Source organism: Marmota marmota, unplaced genomic scaffold (assembly GCF_001458135.2).
Source record: "Marmota marmota marmota unplaced genomic scaffold, marMar, whole genome shotgun sequence".
NCBI lineage: Eukaryota > Metazoa > Chordata > Mammalia > Rodentia > Sciuridae > Marmota > Marmota marmota.
This window is the reverse complement of record NW_026000076.1, coordinates 1,902,883-1,928,570: the sequence shown is the minus strand read 5'-3', so window position 1 is coordinate 1,928,570 and position 25,688 is coordinate 1,902,883. Positions and strand designations below refer to the sequence as shown.

Genomic DNA, 25,688 nt, shown 5'->3' with positions numbered 1-25,688 from the left:
GTGAACAAGAGTCTCTCTGCTTTCCTCTCCTCAGAAATATATATACAATTCACTGTTCACAAAACTAGTTTGACTACTCTCTTCTTCACATCTTAGAACAATCTAAGATGTGACTAAACAAATATTCTTAACGTCTGTAGGTTCTCATTTCTTCTCAATAATGCAATAAATTCATAGGGTTTAAAATTCAAATATACAAAATGGTGAAAATTTCTTCCTACAGCTTCCCAAAGCAATCTATGCTATCAGATTCTTATAGTTATAGAGATACTCCTCACTTACATAAACAGATATATTTCTATTTTGGCCAAATGGTAGTAGAATATTTTTGAAGAGATACTAATAATGGCTACTAAAGATATTGACTTTGCCAAAGCCACCAAACCATAAAATTAAAAAGTAAATATAACTAAAATATATATTTTCTATACTCAATATATTGTCTATTTCTATACTTTTAAGTTTTCAAATACAAAGAATGTGTATGCTCTGATTTATGTAACATATCTGGTCCTGAGAAAACTGGATGCAATTTTCAATTACTTACTAGATAAATTTTATATGCCTAAAGTAATTTATGATTCACCCATCATTGGTAGTAACACTAAGTATATTAGTTTGAAGGTTCAATAGTATTTCTTTATTTAATGAGAATTAAGAAATTAAATTCAAACTGAACGACATTTAAAGAATTTACTTTTGTAAACAATGATCATTAAATTGTGTGTTTTGAACACTTGGTTTTCATAAAGTTGTGAATATATACACTATTTTTGCTATTGAACTTTTTGTCTAGAACTACATGTGAAAATTTGCCCAACCCAACCACTGTTGAACAAAATGCAAATGTAAGTATTAAAGTACAAAACACTGTTATGAGTGCTTCCCATTTTATTGCTTAATTTAGTGTTTTAGTAGTAAATGTAAGATCCATAAGTAATTTGTCAATTACTTTTCAAAATATTTTCTGAATATATTTATAGAATGTATTATGAAAATCATGGTACATTATTTGTCTATTGTGTTATATGAAAAATTAAAATTTTTGAGACAAATAGTAGCATGTTGAATTAAAAGCCAGAGTAAAAACTCTTTGTTGATTAAAAGAGGATTATCTACAGCTATATTCTGAAAGTACAATGTGTAAACATTTTGACCATCTGTAAAACAACACAGTATTTTCTTTCAAAACAATAAAATATTTTGCTTTCTACCCTATTAATTTACTGCTCATGTTCAGAAAGAATTATTACATTAACAATGATGACATGATGCATATAATAAATAAACCTCTCAAAGAAATATTGTTCCAAATTGTGGAATACTGCTTCAGAGTGCATACAACTTGCATGAAAAAAAAAATGTGATTAAAGAATCCAAATCCTTCTATTAGCTGCACCGAAACCCTAAAGCAATTTAGGAATTTGTTTCTTACAGACAATTAATCACATGCAGGCGTGCCAGATGAGAACTATTGATTGCCCTTTTCCAGGCTAGTGGCATTCAGACAGAAGACAGACAAATGCCCTAAGCAAAGGGAAGCATCTTTCTGCTTCTGCCTGGTGTAGCTTTTAATTGTTCTTTCCTAAAATGCATGACATTTGCTGTTAATCCTTAGTGTAGAGCTTCCTTCTTGATTTTTGAGAAATAAACACATATATTTTTTTGTTCACCTTTACACCAAGATCCTTCATAAGCTCAATCTCAAAATTCACTACATCATACGGCAGCCGGAACTGAGGAATTTCAGAAGTGCTAAAAAAAGAAAAAAAGAAAGAAAAAAAAATAAGCATCAGCATTAGTAGAAATTTACCAATCTAAAAAGTGCAATATACCTTTATTGATCAGTATTAAGGGAATAAGCCTCTCTCCTAAGTTTATTTAAATAACACATAATGTGAGCATACGTGCATGCTATGGCAAAATGATACATGAACTTAAGCTAGAATAGAAACTGATATAAAAAAAATGAATTATAATCAGTTATAAACAATATAAAATTGGTCAAAAGCAATTTCAATACTTGTAATTCAATATTTATTGATTTATTTAATAACAATTCTATGAAGACCTAAGATAATACAATTTTAAAAAGTAAAAATTAATTTAAAATATATGTAAGGTTTCATCTACACAAGCACACATATATACAAACACACTAATATACTTTGAAAAAATAGACATATAAATTTTTGAAATTCTAACATGAAACTATGTATTACCATGCTGTTTGTTTAGAATACAATTTAGAATACTAGTAGTATACTAGTAAGACACAAGAACTTGACTACTAAATTAATTTCCGAATTTCAAACACTCAACAAGGTACCAAGCACAATGCTACCAAACATACCAAATATTAAACAGTATGAAATGAAAGCCCTACACTACACAATTTTTCCATCTAGCTAGGAATATAAGATTAAATCTAAGAATGAATTTGGGTCTAGAGGAGAGATGAGTCTCTCCTAGGCTGTCCTATGAACTCCACCCCGGTTTTCTTTTTAGGTTCTTCAGAAGGCTGTGAGCGCCACAGAAAGTGCTGCCTTCAAATACTAAGCAGAAATATTCCTAACTATTATGGGTTGTATGTGGACACAAACAACATGAGGCTCTATGGCAGATTTTAAAAATGGACTAAAATCAAGGTCTGATGAAAACAATGGGCCATAAATAAAAAGCTAGAGCCAAGCAAACCAAGTAGAGCCAAATGAGGATCTTAAATAAGGCCAGAGCTATTGTGAGGTTGTATATCTTCCTATGGCTAAACCCTAATCTGAGATTTTTATGGGACCTAAAAGAAAGAGTAGGGATTAAAAAAAAATATATCACTAGCATATGTGTGTGGTGGTGGGGAGGTGCGTGGGTAGGTGGCACTAGTGCAGCCAATGACATTGATTTTTAAAATAACTAAAATAGCAAGTTATAAGAAGCAGAAACAACTTTTCTTTTGGCCAGAAAAAAGAAAGAAGGTCCTGTCTAACCTGGAAGAAACGTCAGTAATAAAGAAGGAACAGTCATGGTCTGTATCACTGTACTTTGAACACTGAGAAACCAGAGAACACGAGGATCCAGTTTGCAGGGGCATTAGGAGGTCTACTTGGAACTCCATGTTGCCCTGAAACCATGGAGTCCCCATGATTGGTACATATGATAAATGCATAAGTGTGAGAGAATCACCTTTCTCAGCATGTCTTACAACAAACTAAGAGAGCAAACTAAGACAACAAAATTATAAAACTTAATAAAATGAGCCTGATTTGTATTATTTTTATGAGTTAGTCATTTAACCAATGCAGTGATAAAATTCAAAACACTCACTACAGTTTCCATAGAGTTTTACTACCATATATGAAAGTTTTAAATTGCCCTGTTTTTGTTATTCATTCTTCAGTAATATTGTGTTCCACAAGGATTTTAATTTGGAGATCTCTAGTTAACAGCTGCCACAGGTTCTTGCTGATTCATATACAAATGCTTCTCATTCCCACTCCCTGAAGGTATCAAACAGCCTTCCCCCTTGTGATAGTGTATATACCAATATTTGGACAATTGATCCAAAATTCATGAAAGAGTAGCACATGCTACAATGTAAATTACTTCAATTCTGTCATTTTGCATGACCACAAAAAGTTTTTATTTGTATTTAAATTTAAAATAGTGACAGTGTGAACTGTCTTTAATATTAAAGTGTTTTAATATTAATGTTTAAAACATTTTGTTTTATTTTTAATTTTGTTGAATGGACTAGAGGATAAGCATATTTAAAATAATGTATTCTGGGCAACTAATATGCTAAATACACTACTAAAAGTGCTATTTTTCATTTTCATTTATTACAGTAAAGATCATGTTTTATAAATTGATTTTCTGGCATACTTCCTTTTTTGAAAAAACTGCTTTATTGAGATATAATTCACATATCATATAATTTATCCACTTCAGTGTACAATCCAATGATTTTTCATATGCTCATAGTTATGAAACCATCACCACAATCAATTTTAGAATATTTTCATCATCCAAATGAAAAAAAATAAAAAAGAAATCCCATAATTGTTAGAAACCATCCCCCATTTCTCTCCCTGCCTCTCCTCCAATCCTCTTCTCTCAATCTCCTGCCCCCATTCAATTACTCAACTACTTTCTGTCTCTACAGATTTGCCTATTCTAGACACTTTTTAAAACTCCTCCTACTGCCTGCAATTAACATCTTCCTATCTCCTACTCTCCCTAACCACCCAAGCCTGTGGAGATCACCATTCTGCTCTCTCCTATCAGATTAACATTTTTAGATTCCTTATATAAATGACATTATGCAGCATTTGATATGTTGTCCATAAAACATTTCAATTAATATTCTTCAGGTCCATCTATATTGTCACAAATGATAAAATATCATTTTTTAATAAATTAAGAGTGTTCAATTGCATGTATTTACTACATTTTTATATATATTCATTTGTGGATGGACAGAAGCTGGAATCATGCCTTGGCTACTGTGAACAGTCCTATAATAAATATAGGAGTGAAGATATATCTTTGACATATTAATTTTAATTTCTTTGAATATTTAATTAGTATAGTGGTATTGCTATACTATATTTTTAGGTTTTTGAGTAAGCTCCATATTATTTCCCATAATGACTATACTAATCAAATTTCCACAAGAGGGTGACAAGGGTTCCCTTTTGCCCACATTCTTGTTAATACTTGCTATCTTTAATATTTTAAATAGTAATCATTCTACAAAGCATGAGGTGATACCTCATTTCAACTTTATATCAGTAAAAAGAAGTTCATTAAAACTCCTGGTTGTCATCTATATGTCTTCTTTTAAGGATGTCTACTCAGGTCTTTAGCACATTTCAAAAATAGAATCATTTGATTTCTAGCTATTAGTTCCTTATGTACAAGTTTTGGCAAAAACCCCTTGCCAAATATGTAGTTTTCGTTATTTTCTCCATTAACTCTGTTGTTAACTGTTTCATTGGTGTGCAGAAGCTTTTAATTTTTATGTCATTTTTTCTCTTTTTTGGTTTTGTTCCTTTGCTTTTGAGGTCATATGTAGGAATTATTACTCCATGGAACTTTTTCCCTATGTTTTCTGGTAGTGGTGTCATGTTCTATGGATTTACATCTAAGTCTTTATCTCAAGGTGGTTTTGTAACTTTTAAGAGACAGGGGTCTATTTTCATTCTTCTGCCTGTGGATACCCAATTTTCCCAACACCCTTTATTAAAGACTGTCCTTCTCCTATTGAGTGATCATGGCACCTTTTCTGAAGACCAGTTGGCTGTAAATATGTGGATTTATTCCTGGCCTCCCTAGTTCCACTGCCTGTGTGCTATTTTATGCTAAAACCATGCTGCTTGAATTACGTTGACTTTGTACAATATTTTGAAGTTAGTGTGATGAATTCAACTTTATTATTTTCCCTCAAGTTTACTTTGAATGCACAGAATCCTTTGTGGTTCCATATAAAATTCAGGATTTTCTTTATTTTTTGTGAAAAGTAATTATTGGTATTTTGCAGGGATTGCATTGAATCTGTAGATTGTTTGTTATATGGATATTTTAACAATACTTATTCTTCCAATTCATGAACCTGGGATGTCTTTTTATTTTTTACGTATATCCTTTTCCCTTTCTTTCAGCAATGTTTTGTCATGTTACTTTTAAAGATCTTTCATATCTTTAATTAGATATATTCCTGGGTATTTATTTCATAAATATTATAAGTGAAATCACTTTCTTGATGTTTTTCAGATAGCTGGCTGTGAGTGTATAGAAATGCTATTGATTTTTGTATACTGATTTCATATCCTCCAATTTTACTAAATTTGTTTATTAAATCTAACAGGTTTTTGGTGTGGTCTTTGGGGTTTTTCAATATATTATAAGACCAAGTCATTCGTAGACAGGGACAATATAATTTTCTTTCCAATCTGATGTCTTTCATTTCTTCTTTGAGCTTATTACCCTCAATAGGATCAGTATATGTCTACAGTGCAATATATATCTGATTTTTGTTGATGAACTTTTGTTTATATAATCTGTTCTTCACTGAAAGTGAGGAGTTGCAGTCATTTGTCTCTTCCTTTAGTACTATTCATATTTGTTTGTATTTGAGTGCTACTGCTTTGGGCACATATATACTTAAAATTATCATATCATTTTGCTGAATTAACCCCTGTATCATTATATAATGATGTATTTGTATCTATTTAAAGTTTTGACTTGAAGTTCATTTCATCTGATATCATTATAGTCACCCCTGCTCTTTTTGGTTTCCATTTGCACATAAACTCTTTTTCCACTCTTTTACTTTTCAGCATTTGTCCTTACCAATAAGCCTCTTATAAACAGCATTGAGTCTACTTGCTGTTATTTTCATTCATTTAGCTACTGTGTATTTTAACTACAGAATATAAAACATTTATATTCAACGTGATCATTGATAGGTAAGCACTATCAAGAATTTTGTCATTATGTTGATTGTTTTGTTAATTTTTTTCTTCCTTTTTTTATCTCTATATTTTCCTTTGTGGTAATGTGATTTTTCTCTATGAATATCTTTTGAGTTTTTGCTTTCTATTTTATTGTACACATTATAGGTTTTGCTTTGTAGTTACCATGAGGCTTACAAATAGCATCTTATAGTTAGGTTATTTTAAGCTGTTAACAATGATCTCCCCCCCTCCCTCCCTCTCTCTCTCTCTCTCTCTCACACACACACACACACACACACATGCACACACACAATACTCTATCCCTTAAGTATATGTCACCACACATTTTGATTTTTGGATACAACAATTTATATCATTTTATGTTCCATATACATTTAACAAATCACTGTAGGTTGTTTTTTACTATTTTTGACTTTTAATCTATATACTAAAGATAGTGATTTCTATCCCATCATTACATAATGAGAATATTCTCAATTTTATTGTATTACTTTTATGAGTAAGTTTTGTAATTCTTAATATTTTCATGTTACTCATTACCACTATTTTCTTTGAGATACAGAACTCCCTTTAGCAATTTTTGTAAGCCTGATCTGGTAATGATGAACATCTTCAGCTTTTACTTAACTGGGAACGTTTTTACTTCTCTGTCACTTCAAAAAGATTGAATTGCTGGGTGCAGTGTTCTCAAGTGGAACTGCTGGGTGCAGTGTTCCTAAGTTTCCTCAGCACTTTGGACACTGTCCCCTGGTCTATAAGTTTTCAACTGGGTAGTCTACTGTTAAGAATATTCAAATTCTCTATGCCTGCACATGATAATGACCATAAAGGATTACAATGGAACTGAAAAATTCCATCTAGTAATGTCAAAGACATTGAAATTTCATAACATAACTCATTAATCATGTTTCTGGTGATATTGGTCAAAGTTAGCATGATGCAAATCATATAAAAATATACTACATACAATTATGTATAGTCCATAATACTTGATAACTATAAACCACTATTTTACTGGCCTATGTATTTACTATGCCATATTTTTATCTCTACTAGAGTTTACTTCTACTTATTAAAAAGTTACTAGTCAGGTGTGGTGATTTATGTTATTTCTAGTCCCTGCTACATAGAGGGCTGAAGGAGCACCACCTGAGTTCCAGAATTTTAGACCAACCTCAGTAACATAATGAGACACCATCTCAAAAAATAAAGTTTACCCTAAAACAGTATGCCATATTAAACTGCCAATAGCCTCATATATCCCATGTTACCCTAACTCTCAATCCCACCATTTTATTTGTTCTTGGTTTAATTTTATATTTTTTTGTTCATCATAGCCCCTAAGCATACAAAATTTACTGCCAATGTTGTCAGCAAGTGGCCAAGGTGAGAAATTAACCTGGAAACAATACAAAAGTGATTAAGGACTACAAAGGTATAAAATTCATGACTGCTACTGCATGCATTTCAAGCATGTCACATTCTACCAGCTAAGATTAGGAAGAACAAAAACAAGGTGACAGAACTTGTTAAAGATTCTTCTTTATTAAAGACAATGATACAAAATATTGAAGAAGGCCCAAGTCAACTAAAAAGAAATTTCTAATGTTTTAAATGGAAGACCATAGACCAAAGCATATTCCTGTCACCATCAAGACAACCATAGCCAAACCAAAAAGTATGCTTTCTTGTTAAAAGACAAACCCACATAAATATGGTTATGTCATACTAGACAAAGGTGCCAAAAACATTCACTGGAGAAAAGATAGTCTGTTCAATAAATAGTGCTGGCAAAACTGGAAATCCATATGTAGCAAAATGAAATTAAACCTCTATCTCTCACAAGCACAAAAATCAACTCAAAGCGGATCAAAGATTTTAAGCACTAGAACAGAGACCCTGTGCTGATAGGAGAAAAAATAGGCCCAAATCTTCACCATTTCAGCCTAGGATTTGACTTCCTTAACAAGACTTCTAAAGCTCAAGAAGCAAAATCAAGAATTCATAAATGGGATGGATTCAAATTAAAAAGCTTTTTCTCAGCCAAGAAAACAATAATGTGAGGAGACAGCCTACAGATTGAAAGAAAATCTCTACCACCTCCACCTCCAATAAAGCATTGATCTCTAGGATATATAAAGAACTAAAAAAATTCAACACCAAATAAACAAATAATCCCATCAACAAATGGGCTAAGGAACTAAATAGACACTTCACAGAAGAAGAAATACAATTGATCAACAAATATATGAAAAAGTGTTCAACATCTCTATCAATTAGAGAAATGCAAATGAAAACTACTCTAAGATTTATCTTACTCCTGTCAGAATGGCAAGAATACATCAAGTTGTTGAAATTGATGTTTTTGCAGGGAGATGATCAGGAAAGGGTACTTATTCCACCATTTTCTTCTGTCCCTCATCAAAACTATCATCTTAAAAAAGACTCCTTGCATTTAAAAATCACCCGATACAGTCAATATTTGGTTTATTATTCATTTGTTATATATCTCTACATCACTAGAATATATACCCCACAAGACTAGGCACTTTTTCTTACTCACTTATAATAATTCTAGTGCCAGAATGATCAGCATATAGTTGGTCTTATACTATATTAAAGGAAGGAAGGAAAGAAAAAAAGGAAGGGTTAAACATGTGAATATCAGATTATGGAGGACTTTCTATAACTAGTGGATTTTGTTCTGTTTACATTAGGGGGAGTTATTGGAAGATTTCAAATAGATGGACTTATAATTAGATTCAGAAACTAAAAAAAAAATGGCTTTGAAAAGACAAATCAGGAAGCCAAAAAACCTACAGATATATACGATGTAAAGGACATCATAGAGAAGAAAGTGAAAGAAGACACTTAAGAAGTATTCACAAAATATACATGCCATCGTATTGAAGAGTAATCAAGATAGTTCCTATATTTTTAGTGATGGCAACCTTTGAGATGGCAAGCTCACAAAGAGGAGCAACATTATTATGGTGAAGTTTATGGTGAAGAGAATCACAGAGAGAATCCAGGCAAGATATAGAGTATAAGTAATTTGCCTGTAGTTAGTAACGGGAAGTGAAAAAAATAAATAATATTATGCTTGAAGACTGCATGGTGAGAAGGAGGATAAAAGGATAGAAAACAGAGTTTGATAGGAAAAATTATTGCCCATGTTTGTTGTGCTCATGAAAACATTTTTTCTTCTGTATTATTTTAACAATTTAAGTCTTTGAAATTTTTTCTTGTGGCAACGATAAATCCTTCAAAACAGAGAGCATGAAAAAAAAAATGCCTTAGAATGCTCATGTTTCTGTGCATGGGGAGAGATAGGGATTTAATTTCATTTTGTTGCATATGGATTTCCAGTTTTCCCAGTACCATTTGTTGAAGAGGCTATTTTTTCTTCAATGTTTGTTTTTGGTCCCTTTCTCTAATATAAGATGACTGTGATTATGTGGATTAGTCTCTGTGCTCTCTATTCTGTACCATTGGTCTACCAGTTTATTTTTGTGCCAATATCATGCTATTTTTGTTACTGTTGCTCTGTAGTATAGTTTAAGGTCTGGAACACTAAGTACATGTATAAAGACATGAATGGTGTGAATATACTTTGTATACAACCAGAGATAGGAAAAATTATACTCTATATGTGTAATATGAGCTGTAATGCATTCTGCTGTCATATATAACAAATTAGAATAAAACTAAAATGAAAAGATGTGAGATAATAGAGAATGCTCATGTTTCTTATGTGTAATAGAATTTACTTACAACTTCCTATACTTTCTATTCTTTTAAAGCAAAATTTTCATTTTTTTTTCAGAAATTTTCTTCATTATTGGACAGTTACTAGCTTTAAATTTGTATTATATCATACATGTTATTAAAGTATTTCCTATTAAATAAATATTTACCCAAAACCACATTTTTATTTATTGACAAGCAATATGAAATGCAATAGATATGATGAAAACACTGAAATATTTGAAAAAATGAAGCAAAGGACAGTATTGGCCTGACAATTCTACCTAGCACAAAAGCCATAATAAAAAAAATATTAATTTTAAATTAAAAAAATTAGAAAGCATGGGTGTATGTACACTATACATGCATAGTTAACAATCTCTTAACAACCTTTTATCTTGAATATCATGCTTTCAAGTCCTTTCAACACTTTAAAATTCATGTTTAAAAAAGAATACATGTTTGGGAAAAAGCAAGATACTGAATATTTAATTAATTTGTTGAAGTATAAAAAATACTTTATTGATTGTATTCAATACAATAGGGATTGAATGCTGGATATCTTTAACTAGCGATTTTTTTTAAAAAAGTGGTTGTGATACTAAGTCACCAGGGATGAAAGAATCTATTTGGATGCAAAGGAGATGGAAAGATAAAACCTGACATCACCTCTTTAAGTAATCGATTTCAAATACAAATCTAATTTAATATTTTTTAGCCACTTGGAAGAAACAAGAGAATGAAAGGCATCTGGAAGTAGGAAAATAAATTAACAGGAAAGTTTAACAGTTTTAATTCTGGCTAACTTCATATCAGTTTTTATAATTCATAGCAATGACACAGAATACTTCTACCATGGGACAGTACACATGAGACTGATTAATAAGCATTTCATATTGTCTTTATACTGGGAAGAATCAAAAGCAAAAGAAAGAAAATAAAATTTTAAAACAACAACAACAAAATACACGTTTGGTTACTAATACAGGGCAGTCTAAAAATATAACAGCAAATATAGACAACACAGTTTTAGTGCCAATTTGTACAATTTAGTAATGTCTATATATTTGAGTGAAAAATAAATATAGAGATCTTTAAAACTATAATCATCTACTAAAATTGGCAACACATAATAATTCACAAACATGCCTGTTTTAAGCTTTTTGCAAAAATGTAATTAAGGGGCAAAGAGATATTAACTAATCTACAAGGTTATACAACAATTAAGCTTACATTTTTTAAATTCACTCACATACTTCCTGTTGTGTATGACTGTGGAAAAAACTCACAATACTTATACATAGATTGTTAATAGATTTTTCCCAGTTAATAAACTGTATTAAAATGACATTTTAAAAGTTGGTGTATATCCTCCACCAAAATAATTCATTATTTTATTTCCTAGAAAAATTCATAAAATATATGCAGTCTCTTAAAGTTGACAGAAAAAAACATCCACACAGAAAAATACTTGTTACTTGACAATTAGGTTATATGCTTCACAGCCTCTCTAAAATGTTTTCCTAGTATGTGATACTTTGTTTGATAGCTAGTTTTATATTAACAGCAGCTTAAATATCAATATTTATATCAATAAATATACCAAAATATTGTATAAATAAAACAAAACATCAATAATTTCTTATTATGTTGGGTTAACTGATATTGAAATTTGTACGTTTACTACCACATATTTATGAATGTCAGAAAACATAAGAAACATCACAAACTTTAGTCATAATGTAATTAAACTTATTTTATGATAATTAAACAGGATAAATTATTGTCTATCAAATAATTTTGTAGCCACAAAAATGTAAAAATGTTAAGTTCATAAATAGATATTCTAAATGGTCACATTACACACTTTGAAAAAATAACATAAAAAATGATTATATACGTAAGGAATATCCACTCCTTACTCCTTACTAATAATGCATTTTATTTCTTTATGATAATAAATATAATACATATCCAAGATTCCATTTACTTTAAACAAGAACAATAAAAACAAAAAACCCTCCATTTTTAAAGCTTGATTAAAACACTGGAAAGTCACTCATACAAAGTGAACATCTTCCATTTCTATGTATGAAACCATCTGGAATTAAAATGACTATGTGAGTGAATCCTACCTTACAATAGTAATACTAGTAATATTTAATATTACAAAGCTATTACTTGTTTAGACCCTACAAATATGTACATTTAAATAGAACATTTCTAGGAGATTCTGAGAAAAATTATAATCAAATGCAAGACTATGGAAATTTTACACTGAAAATATGTGAGTAGGACATGTTTATCTAGACAACAAAATTAATGGTCCAATATGCTATGGAGCCAGGTTTCCCTCATTTATAATATCCATGATTTTCAGATATACTTCCATTAAAGAAAAGATTTTCAGGGATAGAACAATAATTTTTCTATGGTTTGTTCCTATAATAAAAAAATGTTTCCCAGAAATTTGTCTCAAACCCACAGAACTAGACAGAGAAATACTTAAATATTGCTGAAAGCCAACTGCAAATTTTATAGTAAAGAACATAATCAAATTTTGAGCATTTGGAATAAGAACATTTAAAATGCCATCTGTGAGCTCAAGTTTCTACATGACTATGCACCAACAATATTCATAATTGTTTTACTGTATCATTTTTGACATTACAAACATGAAATAAATGTAGGCATTACCTTAAACCACCAACATATTCTTGTTTTTCAAATATAGTAATGTCAGAGTAGCCTAATCGAGCCAGAAAAGAAGCACAACTTATACTGGCAGGACCAGCACCAAAAAGAGCAATTTTTGCAGAATAGGATTCAGGCATTTTTTCTGGGGGTAGCAGAGAAGGATTTCTGATCTGTGGGATATTCATCACTTTGAACACCTATGGAGAAATCAATTGCCATGATTAAAATTTGAAATTAAATTTTACATTCTCAAACACATTTTTAATGCTTCATCTCTATTAGTGTTTTAATTAGCAATGAACATTACCTTTTTAGCATAAAAATGACACATAAGTTATATTATATGAAGTAGATGAGAATTTATGGCCCAACTCTCAATTTTTGAAATTTCTTTCTAGAATTTTTCCTCTAGAAAGAATTTCTGATTCACCTTCCTTACTCCTACCTCTAGGTCAAGTTAAGATGCTCATCCTCTGAGCTCATCCTCAGTACATTTTTTTATGCCTCCAAAATAAATACTTAACAACCTATGTGTGCATGTGGTAGGATTCTACGTCAGTAGTAGAATGCTAGTTCCTTAAGAAGAAAATATATATAAGCACATTACCAACACACTATCAGCAGTTACTACCAATCTGGCACACAGCAGATAATGAGAAAATAATCTCATAACATCTATTTCTGGTTATAATAGATTAGTTATTGAATAATAATATTTTAGAAATCCGATTAAAGCAGTAGAGAGCTACTGAAGTAAGGTAGACTTGGAGCTGCCAAGATCTGAGAGAGAAAGTAAGAGCAGAGAAGTTGGATGGCAGTCTTGGAGTCACTTTCCTCTTAAAGGCATTTGCCACTTCTTGGCAGGAAGAGGAAAATCAAGAATTTTGAAGAGGTTCACAACTCAAACCAGCAAGAGAGATTTTGGCAATGTTCCAGAACTGGAAAGAGACAATGTTTGGGAATACAGGATGCCAATAACCAGAGCAGCTCAAAGTGCAGAAAAATGACTTTAAGCTACGTCAGACAAAAAGTAAAAGATCTCAACAGAGGGATTCTGTAAAGCTGGGGGGACTTTTTGCACTCTGATGATCCAGAAAAAAAAAAAAAAACTGAACTTCAGCATGACTAAAGGAAAAAAAAAAACCTAGCAAACACCTTGTACACAGCTGGAACTTCCAAAGTCTCACACTGTAAGTGGGGCAAAGCAGAAAGAGACAATCAACTCCTTCTTGAGTCAGCTCACCCCCAGATTTGAATGAAGGTGATTAGTCCTCACTGTATCTATCTTATCTATCCACTAAATAACAGTGTGGACCCACTGTGGAGAATAAGTAAGTCAACCTAGCATTTAAAAACTTGCAACTTATAATGTCTGGATTTAGATCAAAATGTCGAGGCACAGCAGAGAAGAAGAAAGCTAAGAAAACAGAAATAGATGAATACTTGAACTAGTAAGTGTGTTATCCAATATAGGCCTAAGAATAATTATGATCAATATGTTTGGAATATAAAACAAGAAAATAAGCTTCCACTAAATGGGAATTTGAAGAAAAATATTTAAAAATAGAAGAGAAAATGTGCAAAAATTGTATTAAAATTTTATGTATTAGTAGCAAATTTGACAAAGAGCAAGAAAGATGAGAAACTGGAAAGTAGGGCAATAAAAACAATCTAGGCCAAAGTATAGAAAGAAAATATAAAAGAAAACACAGAAAAGAACATCAGAGAGCAAAGATAAACCAAAAAGAGAGGTGATAAACAGAGATTTGAATTCCTACAAGAAGATGAAAGAGAGAATGGGAGGAGCAATATTTGAAAAGAAACCAGGATAGAATTTCCCAAAACTGAAAGGATAAGTTCAGGAAGTTCTAAAACATTAAACATGAAAAATATTTTTAAAAAATCATGCTTATTAACAACATTGAAGTAAAATTATTGAAAATCAAGGTAAGAAAAATAAGGAATTGAGACAACCAAAGCATAAGGACAAAACAATGTCAATAAACAACAATAAGAGTAATAGTTTTCCTCTCAAAATGACAGACAGAAGTCAGAAAAATATGAATTGATACATTGAACAAACTGAAAATAACTTATACCTAGACTTCTGTTCAGGGGAATGTCTTTCAAATATGAAGGAAGAATGAAGACATTTCCTAAGGGGCTTTGTTGTTGGCAATTAAAAAAAAAAAAAAAACCTCACGAAAAATAAAAGAAGTTAAGCATTCTTCACAAACAAAAATTACCCTAGATGGTAAAAGAAGTACAGAAAGGAATAAAGATCATCAAAAAATTTAAATATTGGAGTAAATGTACATTAATAGTGACTATAGGCAATAATAATGTCTATCACGTGGAGTTTAAGAAAAAAATAAAATACATAACACAAGGCATGAGAGGTTAAATAGTGAACATGTACAAGACCATAGAATAGTCAATGAAGTGATAAAATGACTAATATATATAGCCTATAAAGAGTTAAGGATACATCTTGTTTCTCTACAGTATCTACTAAAACAACAGCAAAAGAATATATAACTAGTTAATGGAGGGAGAGGATACTTAAAATAACATACTTAATTTACTCTTAGGAAAAAGGAAATGAATGAAAAAAAAACATAAACAGATGTAGAGAGGAAGGAAAACAAAAACGAAATACTAAGATGGAGAACGTAAATATAAGCCTGAGAAATTACATTAAATGTAAATAAACTAAACTTCCAATTAAATGATAAAAGCTTTAAAAGCTATATATCTCAAATATAAGAAAATGTGTACTGTTAACAGAGGGGGAAAATTATACCATGCAAACACTAACCAAAAGAAAGCTGGTATATGTATGCTAACATCAGATATATTAGACTTTAAGGCAAGATGCATTACTAATATGAAAGACAAACATTTCATTGTAATAAAAATGTCAACCTACCAATAAGTCTTTACAATTCCAAATCTATAGGCACTCAATTACAATTTTAATTATACAAAGAGAAATTGATAGAATTAAAGGTAGAATAAATTAATCAGGACTGAGGACATAGCTCAGTGGTAGTGTGGCTGGCTAGCCTGAGTGAGGCACTGGGTTCAATCCTCAGTACTGCACAATGAAAGAAAGTAAAGAAAAGAAAATTAATTCAACATATCCTCACTATTCTCTTCTCCTCAAAACTTGACTATCAGTAAAAGTCACCGCTGAATAAATTCATATCATGTATAATTTTTTAATATTTGTAGATTACCTCTAAGGTTAGTGGCATTCAATAGATTCTAACAGTAAAATTCTCTTCTTGTAGAAGCCCAGGAAAGTATATTGAGATTGAAATACAGTTTCTTGAGTGTGAAGAATGTGAGACAGCCCTTTATGTCCTCGTGACCTCATCTGACATACACCACTAACTACTCTGAATAAAGTATGCTATTTAAAATATGCAAAGAACATTAAAATAATCTTTAAAAACTAAAGAGAGTTTTGACAACAAGTACTAAAAGGCCCAATTTCTCATCCTGAGGCAATAACTATTCTGATGAAATTTTGTCGTTTTTAACCTATCACATTTTATTGATAATATACATCTGTTTTCTCTCTCAGACCATAAGAACTTTAAGGGCCCACACCATCGTTGAGCTCATTTTTTCATTTCTGCAGTTTTAATACACAAGCATGTATGTTTTAACTAATAAAAAGTTTACATTAGTAATATAAAAATTTCTTATTTCCAGCTATAATTTAGGGTTTTATAAATTATAAATATATATTGCTGTCCTTCCCTGTACTATTCAAATAGCACAGATTTTCTTTCATATTATTTGCAATTTTTATCTTTTATTTCTTCATAGGCAGACTGAACAGGGCGTTAAACTCTAATACTAAATTCATAAGTTATTTTAATGAAACATTAATAAAATTTTAGTTGCAATCTATTTACTAATTTTCCTAAGGTAACATTATACATACTTTTCTCAATAGATATTTACACACACATTTAATAATGATGAGGGAGAGATACAACTAATTTAATTAAATGCTTATTGTTTCTCATTCTGTTGACTATTCTTAGCTTTGTGAATTAATAATTAAAACTCTAACTTTTTCATGGTTAAATTTAATATTTAGAATGAACCTGATGTTTGAACAAACTTTAAAAGAAGATATAAGACCTATAAAAAAAATCTTTCATTGCTAACACTTTTTACAATGGAATACTTTTACATGGCTACTTATGTAATATTCTAGTCTAAAAAGCTTATTGTAATGTGAAATTAAGGCATGATAAACAAGGAGAACAGGATTTATGAAATGTCTTCACTCATTTTGCATTCACTCCGAGGCCAAGAAATAGTTTAGTTTTAAGACACTAAGTACCTATGACATGAATTCTAGGTAGTGGTATGCAAATAAATTAACAATTATCTAATAATACATTCTATGTATACATTTTCACCTAAGAATATTTTAATATTTTTGAATGAAAGTTAAGCATTTCTTTAAAAGCTATGAAGTGCAAATATTGAATTAAAATGTTTATTGAAGTTTTTGCTAGAACTCAGTACAGAGTAGGAAGCTCTCAGGGGGTTGAAGGAATGAGAGGAAGCACACTTTTCAACACAGAGAGTATCACGGACATGAAGTGGATTTATATACTGGTTAGCCCCTCAACCCAAGTCACGCAACTTACAGTCTGCTCAATACATATTCAATATATGACCTTGCTCAATATACTAATCTATGAGTTATTTTTTGTCTGTTCTGCTTTAGTTTTGTTATGCTTTTTGTAACTTTTTATTGCACTAGATTTTTTCCTTTAGTTAAAAAAAGGGGGTGTTTTAACACTTTTGGCATTGAAATTAGACCGCTGGGAGTTGAATGTTGACTCCACCATTCTCAAGCAACATGGTATTGAACTTTAATTTTTCTAGCCTTCAATCTATTCAGAAATTATAGAGTTAATAATTTCTATCTCATAAAGCTACTATGAGGATTAAATGAGCTGACACATGTAACATACCCTAGAAAAGTGCCTGGTCATAACAGCAAACAGAAGTTCTCGCTACACCTAGTGTTCAGAATACATGAGATAGAATATATGTAAACTCACACTGTCCAACATGGAGGCTTACTAGCCACATCTGATTCAAAATTAAAGTTAATTAAAATTAAATTAAATTACTCATGAGGCTGAAACAGGAGGAGCACACATTTGAGGCTACCCTAAGAAATTTAAGAAGACTCAGCAAATTAGTGAGAACCTGTCTCAAAATAAAAAACAAATAAAAAAAAGAAAGAGCTGGGGATGCCATCTAGGTGGTAAAGTGCCTCTGGGTTCAATCTACAATACAAAAATAAATTAATTTAATATTAATTCTTATATAATTTTGTAAGAAACTACCAAACTGTTTTCCAAAGTGTCTGAACTTTTTGCATTCTCAATGGTGATGAATAAGAGTTCCTGTTGTTCCACATCTAACCAGTAGTTGATATCCTCAGTGTTCTGCATTTTTTGCCATTTGGTATACTCTGAATGTGTCTCCTCAAAATTCATATGTTGAACCTAATCACTAATGTCAGGAAGAGAGGTCTTTGGGAGCAGACTAGATTGTGAGGCACCTTTGAGGTGATTAGGTCATGAGAAGCCCTCCTGGATTAATTTCCTCATTAAAGAAGCTGAAGAAAGTTACCCTGACCTTTCCACACCTGTGACACAGGAGGAAGGCTCCATTGATGGATTAAAAAAGCAGCCCTCACTAGACACCAACTCTGCAGGCACCTTGATCTTGGATTTCCCAGCCTCCAAAACTACAATAAATATTTTTTCTGTTGTTTATTAGCTATCCAGTTTATGGCATTGTGTTATAGCAATCTGAACAGACTAGGACACCATTCTAATAAAATAGTGGTATCTCACTGTTGTTGTTATTTTTTTTTATGACATATGAAGGGCAACATCATTTCACATCCTTCTTTGCCAACTGTGCATCTTCTTGGCCCATTTTTTTTAACTCAGATTGTTTCCTTACTGTTGGGTTTTAAGGACTCAACTCTGTATTTCTTAATCAGATATGTCCTTTGCAGGCCCCATTATGTTCACATTGTCTTGAAGAGCATAAGTTTTTGATTTTGATAAAGTCCAGCTTACCAATAATTTCTTTCATAGATTGCACCCTTGACATTGTATCTAAAATGTAATGCCAAATTCTAGACATCTGAATTTTTTCTTACGTTCTCTTCCAAGAGTTTTATGCTTTTGCCTTTTACATTTAGGCCCACAATTCATTTTAAGTTTTGCAGAAGTGTGTAAGATCTGTGTCCAGTGGGTTCAGCACCACTTGTTTTTCCAACATATTGTCTTTGATCTTCAAAGACAAGTTAACTACATTTATGTGAGCTTATTTCTGGTTGTCCCATTCTATTCCAATGATCTATTTGTCTATTCTTTCAACATTACTACGCCATTACTAGAACTACACAGTAAGTTTGCAGTCAGAGTCAAAATTCAAACTCTGTGCTTCTCCTTCAACCTTCTGTTGGCTAATATGGGTCTTTTTCCTCTCACAATAAGCCTTAGAATCCGTTTGCACATACCAACAAAATAACTTACTGATTAGGGCTGTATTGAAACATAGCCCAAACTAGGAAGAACTGACATGCAAAAAATATTAAATCCTTCATTTCTTTTATCAGAGTTCTGAAGTATTCCTCATATAAATCTTTTATTTACTTAGTTAGATTTTACTTAAGCATTTACTTTTTCGAGGGTGCTAGTGGAATGGAAATGCCTTTTTATTTTTTATTTCAAATTCTAAATTTTTATTGATGGTACTAAGAAAGTGACTCTTACATATTAACCGTATATCCTGTAATCTCATGATAATCAGTTATTCTCCCATCATGGGCAATATCAAGTTGTTACTGTTGACACTTTTGGATTCTCTACATGGATAATTACTTCATTTGGGAACAAAACCACAAATTTTTTCCTTCCTTACCTATACACATCTTGTCTTACTGTGTATTATTTACATTCATTTTAATTCTTCCTTTCCATACAAATGTTGTAACTCTTGGACTATTTTAAGATTATTTTGCTTTTTTCATCAGTAGGGTTTAATAAACATTTATAGAACCCTACAATAAAAAAAGTACAGTGTTGTAGAAAAATCATAAGGAAGCCCTACAACTAGCCGAAATATCTAGTTGGAGGTTTCTTACAAGGGTTATTGCTGTGAAATTGTGCCCAGCTGCCCACAACAGACACTGATTATCTATTAGATACTCTACTAGGGACTTCATTTTTTTTTTCCACTTAATGGCATCACATACCATCTGATATTTTCAATAAGTTACAGACTAGTCAGTTTTGCTTTTCATACTGCAATCCCAGGGCACAACAGGGTTTTACCACAGAGTAGGCACTCAACAGGATTTTGAGAAATTTCAAAATTACTGAACCCCAGTGATATGCTTTGGCAAATCAGGAAAAGTCACGAAAGAAAACAGCAATACCTTAGTGATAAAGAAGGGCAGCTTTTATGTGTGATTATGCTTTGTGAGAGCAATTTCAACTAAATTTCCTGACATGATCATCCAGTGATTCCTGACCTTTCACTCATCTAGAAGGTACATTTACTTCATCACTCTAAATTGACTTTATTAGCATTTTCTCTACAATTTTCATATTATTTCAAGACAGGGGAGAGTTTATCTTGATTTTAAAAATGGAAAGATTGAGCTGCAGAGGGGAGCCATGGGATTTTTTCCCAACTCTCTTCACATTCTGGAGACAAAACATAATTTTCTAATAGCTAGAAAGCAAAAAAGGATGTAACATTTTAAATGCAAAGGTATTTACCAATTCTAAAGTATAATTCTTATTTTTCTTACTTCCTAAAATGGTACATAAGGAAAATACACCTGAATGTTTGATAGCTATAATTCTTCCTCACTTATTCAGTTTGCTCCTGGTAACCAAACAATAGCAGAATAAACTATAGTGAAATCATACAATTCTGAGAAATTTTCAGAACATCTCCACTAGCTAAAAGATAAATTGTAAAAGGAACTGCATTCCGCATACCTCTTAAGAGGCTTATCTTTTGGCATGTATTAAACTTGATTTCATTATAGAATAAAATAATTTCTGGTAATTCTTTAAAAAGGTTATTTCATCTGTGTAGGTCTAAAAGAAATCTTCATAAAAATACCATTTCTTTTTGCTGGTTTTGGTTTTTTGGATTATTTAATTGGTAGGATGATGGTCTGGTTATCTTTTGAATGCTTGAATGAAGATTGCTATTTGTGCATCCAAAAGTAAGCTACTTTAAATTATATGCTTCTAGTAGAGGCTTCTTTGTAATTTTCCTTGTAACCTGCTTTCTTTTGGAAAAGAAGTCAAAGCAAATATTGAGTAGACACTATTCAATGCATGCACCCTTTCAAAAGAAATATACTTAGACTTCCTGACAAGCAATTCTTTACAACAATTACAAAATGGACAACAAAAGTGGGAACTGTTATTCCTATATATTAGAAATGAGGAAAAATTCATGTTGTGGCAAATATTCAGTTATCAAAATATTAATATATTACTTTAGCTTTTAGCTCTATTTTTCACTTTTATTTTAAAAATTATATTTTATCCCTCTTCTCTTTCTCTGTTGGCTGTCTTTCTAGTTACCTCAGATGGACACAAATCATTTATATATAATCTTTCTTCTTTTCTGATGAACACCATAAATTTTCATGTGAAAAAATGAGTGGCTATGAGGCTGGGGATGCAGCTCAGTGGTAAAGTAGCTGTCTAGCACCTGCGATGCCCTGGGTTTAAATTCAGTGTGAAAAAGAAAGGGAGTTGAGGGGAGGGGAGAAAAGGGAGGGGAAGAAAGGGTAAGGTAGAGGAGGGGAAGAAAAAAGAGTAGAGTGGAGGGGAGGCAGGGCTGGCTACATCCCACAGTTGGTCATTGGAAGCTGTCAGTCACATCTAAATAGTTTGTATTTAGGGTTAGGGATATAGCTTCATGTATGAGCACTTGCGAATCATACCCACAAACCCCAGGTTCAATTCCCAGTACCACAAACAAAAACGGCTTTTGACACATAAGTCATTTACAAACATTTTAAAATTTCTAAACATAATTTTGTTGCTGCTGTTTTTATTTTAATAATATTCCTATATTTGATTTCTAACTTAAACGGGTTAACAGAAAAAAGGAGTCTGTTTCTACTGATTTGAATATAATACACATTTATCAGCAACTGTTTCTGACCCAGTACGTGTTCAGTTTTGATAAATGAATACATAAAAGGATGCATTCACCCTGTATAAATCAGGTCCAGGAAATTTTATATATTTCTTAAATCTATCTAATAAACTTTATTCAAATAAACCTTATTACTTTGGAATAAGGCTATGATGTAATTTGTATATAAACTTATGAATGTTACATCTTTAAAGAGATTTTTTCTTTTTATCATTACTTATTTTCCTTTTCCCAATTTTTTTTTCAATATTAAAATTTTATTTCCATCTTAATTTAAAACCTCAAAGTCAGTTGTTACTAGTTTGTAGCCAATATTTAATTATATTCACCACCACATTTTGATGGTTTCTTTGCTTATATTTCTGCTTTCTCTTCCAGGTTTGTTTCCTTCATCCTAAAGAATAACCCTTAGTAGGACTTTACAGAAGGTGAATGTTAAATTACCTTAGATATAAAATGACTAAAAATACCATTACTAATGTCTTTACTGTTAAAGAAGAAATAAAATTCCTTATCTTAGACCTTTAAATATATCGTTCTTTTAGTCACTGACATCTGTTAATGCTGATGGGAAATCTGGGCTCACTAATAGTCCTTTGTTTTTAAAATAATGCCTTTTCTTTTTCTGGAAACTTTGACTCCCCTTTTATCTTAATTATTTCATAACATTATTTCTCTAAGGCTGCTTGTTTGCCAACTTCGTTCTGCTTTAGGAACTTTTTTTTTTTTTAATGTATATCTGAGTCTTCCAAGTATCTTAACATCTGTATTGTAGGGCTCATCTCTTTGTATCCTTAATGTGTTCAGGTTAAACTTATCAGATCTTTTCTTTTTTCTTTTTTTAAGTCCAAATTTTAACTTTTGTTCTACTCACCTGCCCCCCCCCCTTTTTCTACCTAGTACTAGTAAGAGAACCCAGGGGTAATATATACCACTGAGCTACACCCCTAGTCCTTTTTTTTTCTGGTTTTTGTTTGTTTGTTTGTTTGTTTTTGTTTTGAGACATGACCTTGTTAAATTGCTGAGGTTGTTCTGAACTTGTGATCCTCTTGCCTCAAATAGCTGAGATTAGAGGTATGCAACCACACTTAGCAAAATATAACTTTTCCATTGTGATTTTCCTTGCAGCCAATATTTCTAATTAACTTTTTCATAATAAACTCAATGTTGTATAGTTTCATCTTATTTCAATGGATATTGTCTTGTTAATGTAAAGAGTGATTATAATATTAATTATGTTTCATTAGGATAAAATTATTTCTTATCAGTTAAGTCTTTTGATTATCGTTAATGACTATTTAGTCCTCCAAGTTGTTCTTATCAGATATTTTGGTCACACAGATAAAAAGTTGGCTGATACTGATGTAACTTATGTCTAGTTAGCATCAATGTTTAAGAATAAAAAAAATTATTTTACAAAACAAAATAAACCAACTGTTATGGTTTAGATGTGAGTCCTCCAAAAGCTGACATGTAAGACAATGCAAGAAGGTTTGGAAGAGAAATGTTTGGGTTGCAGCCTTAACCTAACCAGTAAATTAATCCCTGATGGGATTAATTGAGGGGTAACTGGAGGCAGGTGGGATGAGGCTGGAGGAAGTGGTTCATTGGGGGCATGGCTATGGGTATATATTTGTATCTGGTAAGCAGAATCCCTCTCTGCTTCCTTATCATCATATATGCTGCTTCCCTCTGCCACACTCTTCACCATGATGTCCTGCCTTCTATCTAGGTATTGAGACCTCTGAAACTGTGAGCCCCTAAACAAACCTTTCCTTTCTACAATTGTTCTGGTCGGGTCCTTTCATCACAGCAGTGAAAAAGCTGACGAAACCATCGACCAAACAAAAAACTACAGGAGCCAAGAAATATTGTAGTTGCTCATGAAATAGAAAAACTTAATAACCTAAATTTCATGGTAAATTTAAGAAAACATACGCATTTAAATTGGTAATATTGGGCTAATAACTCAATTTTCATTAATTTTTTCACTTGGTTTTGAAGGTTATTAGATCTTATTAGTATAGATGAAACTATCAGACAAGGGGAAAATATGAAGTGAAATATAGCACCCTAATCACAGATGTGATTCATGTCCAGTTAGCATTTGTGCATAGCTGCATAGCTTTTCCACACAATTTTGTAATATCTCACTTCAAACTGTACATAAGCACCCCCAAAAGTTTGTAAACTTGATAATATTTTTTTGTTTGGGACATAAGAAAACAAAGAATCAAACTATTTAAAAATTATAGTTGACACTAAACAAACTCTTGGTCACAAGTTAAGTGCTTTATTTAGTGCTTGACAAATCCTCAAAATCATCCTTCAAGTAAATGTTGTCATCTCCCATCTATATGAGAGTAGAAGGAGGCTCCATATAATTAATTAACTTCCAAAACTTCCATATTTTAAGAGGAAGATCCAGAATATGAACCTAGTGCTTAGGATTTTTTTCTCATTATTTCACAGTCTTAGAAAATGTTACTAGTCAGTGGTAACAGGCATAAACATAGACCCAGATTTTCCAATTCAGAGTTCACAGTAGGACCTATCACATACCTCACAACTCCTTGATTTTTTGTTAATCAAGAAAGTTACTATGGAGGAAATATCTGAAACCATGAGCCAAAATAACCTTTCCATCCTCTAAGTTGTTCTTCTTGGGTATTATGGTCACAGAAATGCAAAGTTGACTAACAGAGTTGATATTTTAAAAACCTGCTAAGAGTTACAATTACAGAAAAATTTTAAAAATAACTTTTGTCAGTGAGTCACCTGACTGAATCTGTAATTTCATTTATCCCTTCCATTATTAACTAAAATTATTATAACTACATAAATATACAATGCCAACAAGTATATATCACACTAGACAGTATATTTGGTATTAGAAAAAATCTCATAGAAACTTTATTCAAAACATACTATATTCAGATACCAATTTCCAAGTTTTACAGATTCCTAAAATGCTAAAAGTGAGGTAGTAATTTTAAGTACCAATTTTCTGGACATAATTCATTTTAACATTAGTTAAACATTAGAAGTTTGGAATTTTAATTTTCATTTTTCTGAATGCCTCTATAAATCTCTAATATCAGTAGAAGTTAACTGGTTTGATGTGCATCTAGTTTTCTAGTTAAAATCATTTTTCCAAACTTTAGGCAATAGATAAAAAGTTCATCCTAATTTCTTTCTCCCTTTCCTACAATTCATTGATTAAATTTGAGAGGCAATGAGAATCTAGTTGGTCTATTAAATATAATGAAGATATAATTTCTTTTTTTTTTTTAAATTTTTTATTGTGGGTTGTTCAAAACGTTACAAATTTCTTGGCATATCATATTAGACACTTTGATTCAAGTGGGTTATGAACTCCCACCTTCACCCCATACACAGATTGCAGAATCACATCAGTTACACATCCATTGATTTACAAATTGCCATCCTAGTGTCTGTTGTGCTCCGCTGCCTTTCCCATCCTCCACCCTCCCCCCTCCCCACCTCTCCCCTCCC

General features: G+C 31.5%; 1 protein-coding gene across 4 annotated transcripts in view; it reads right to left on the bottom strand.

Annotated features, from left to right (window-relative positions):
• Positions 1-25,688, bottom strand: part of Dpyd (dihydropyrimidine dehydrogenase) — a 761,982-nt gene that overhangs the window by 564,628 nt on the left and 171,666 nt on the right. For all 4 annotated transcript variants that reach the window (XM_048814504.1, XM_048814505.1, XM_048814507.1 and 1 more), the window contains exons 5-6: positions 12,918-13,114; positions 1,674-1,755 (exon numbers count right to left, since the gene is read on the bottom strand). In XM_048814504.1, the coding sequence (XP_048670461.1) occupies positions 1,674-1,755; positions 12,918-13,114 (279 nt within the window). The remainder of the gene's footprint in view (positions 1-1,673; positions 1,756-12,917; positions 13,115-25,688) is intronic.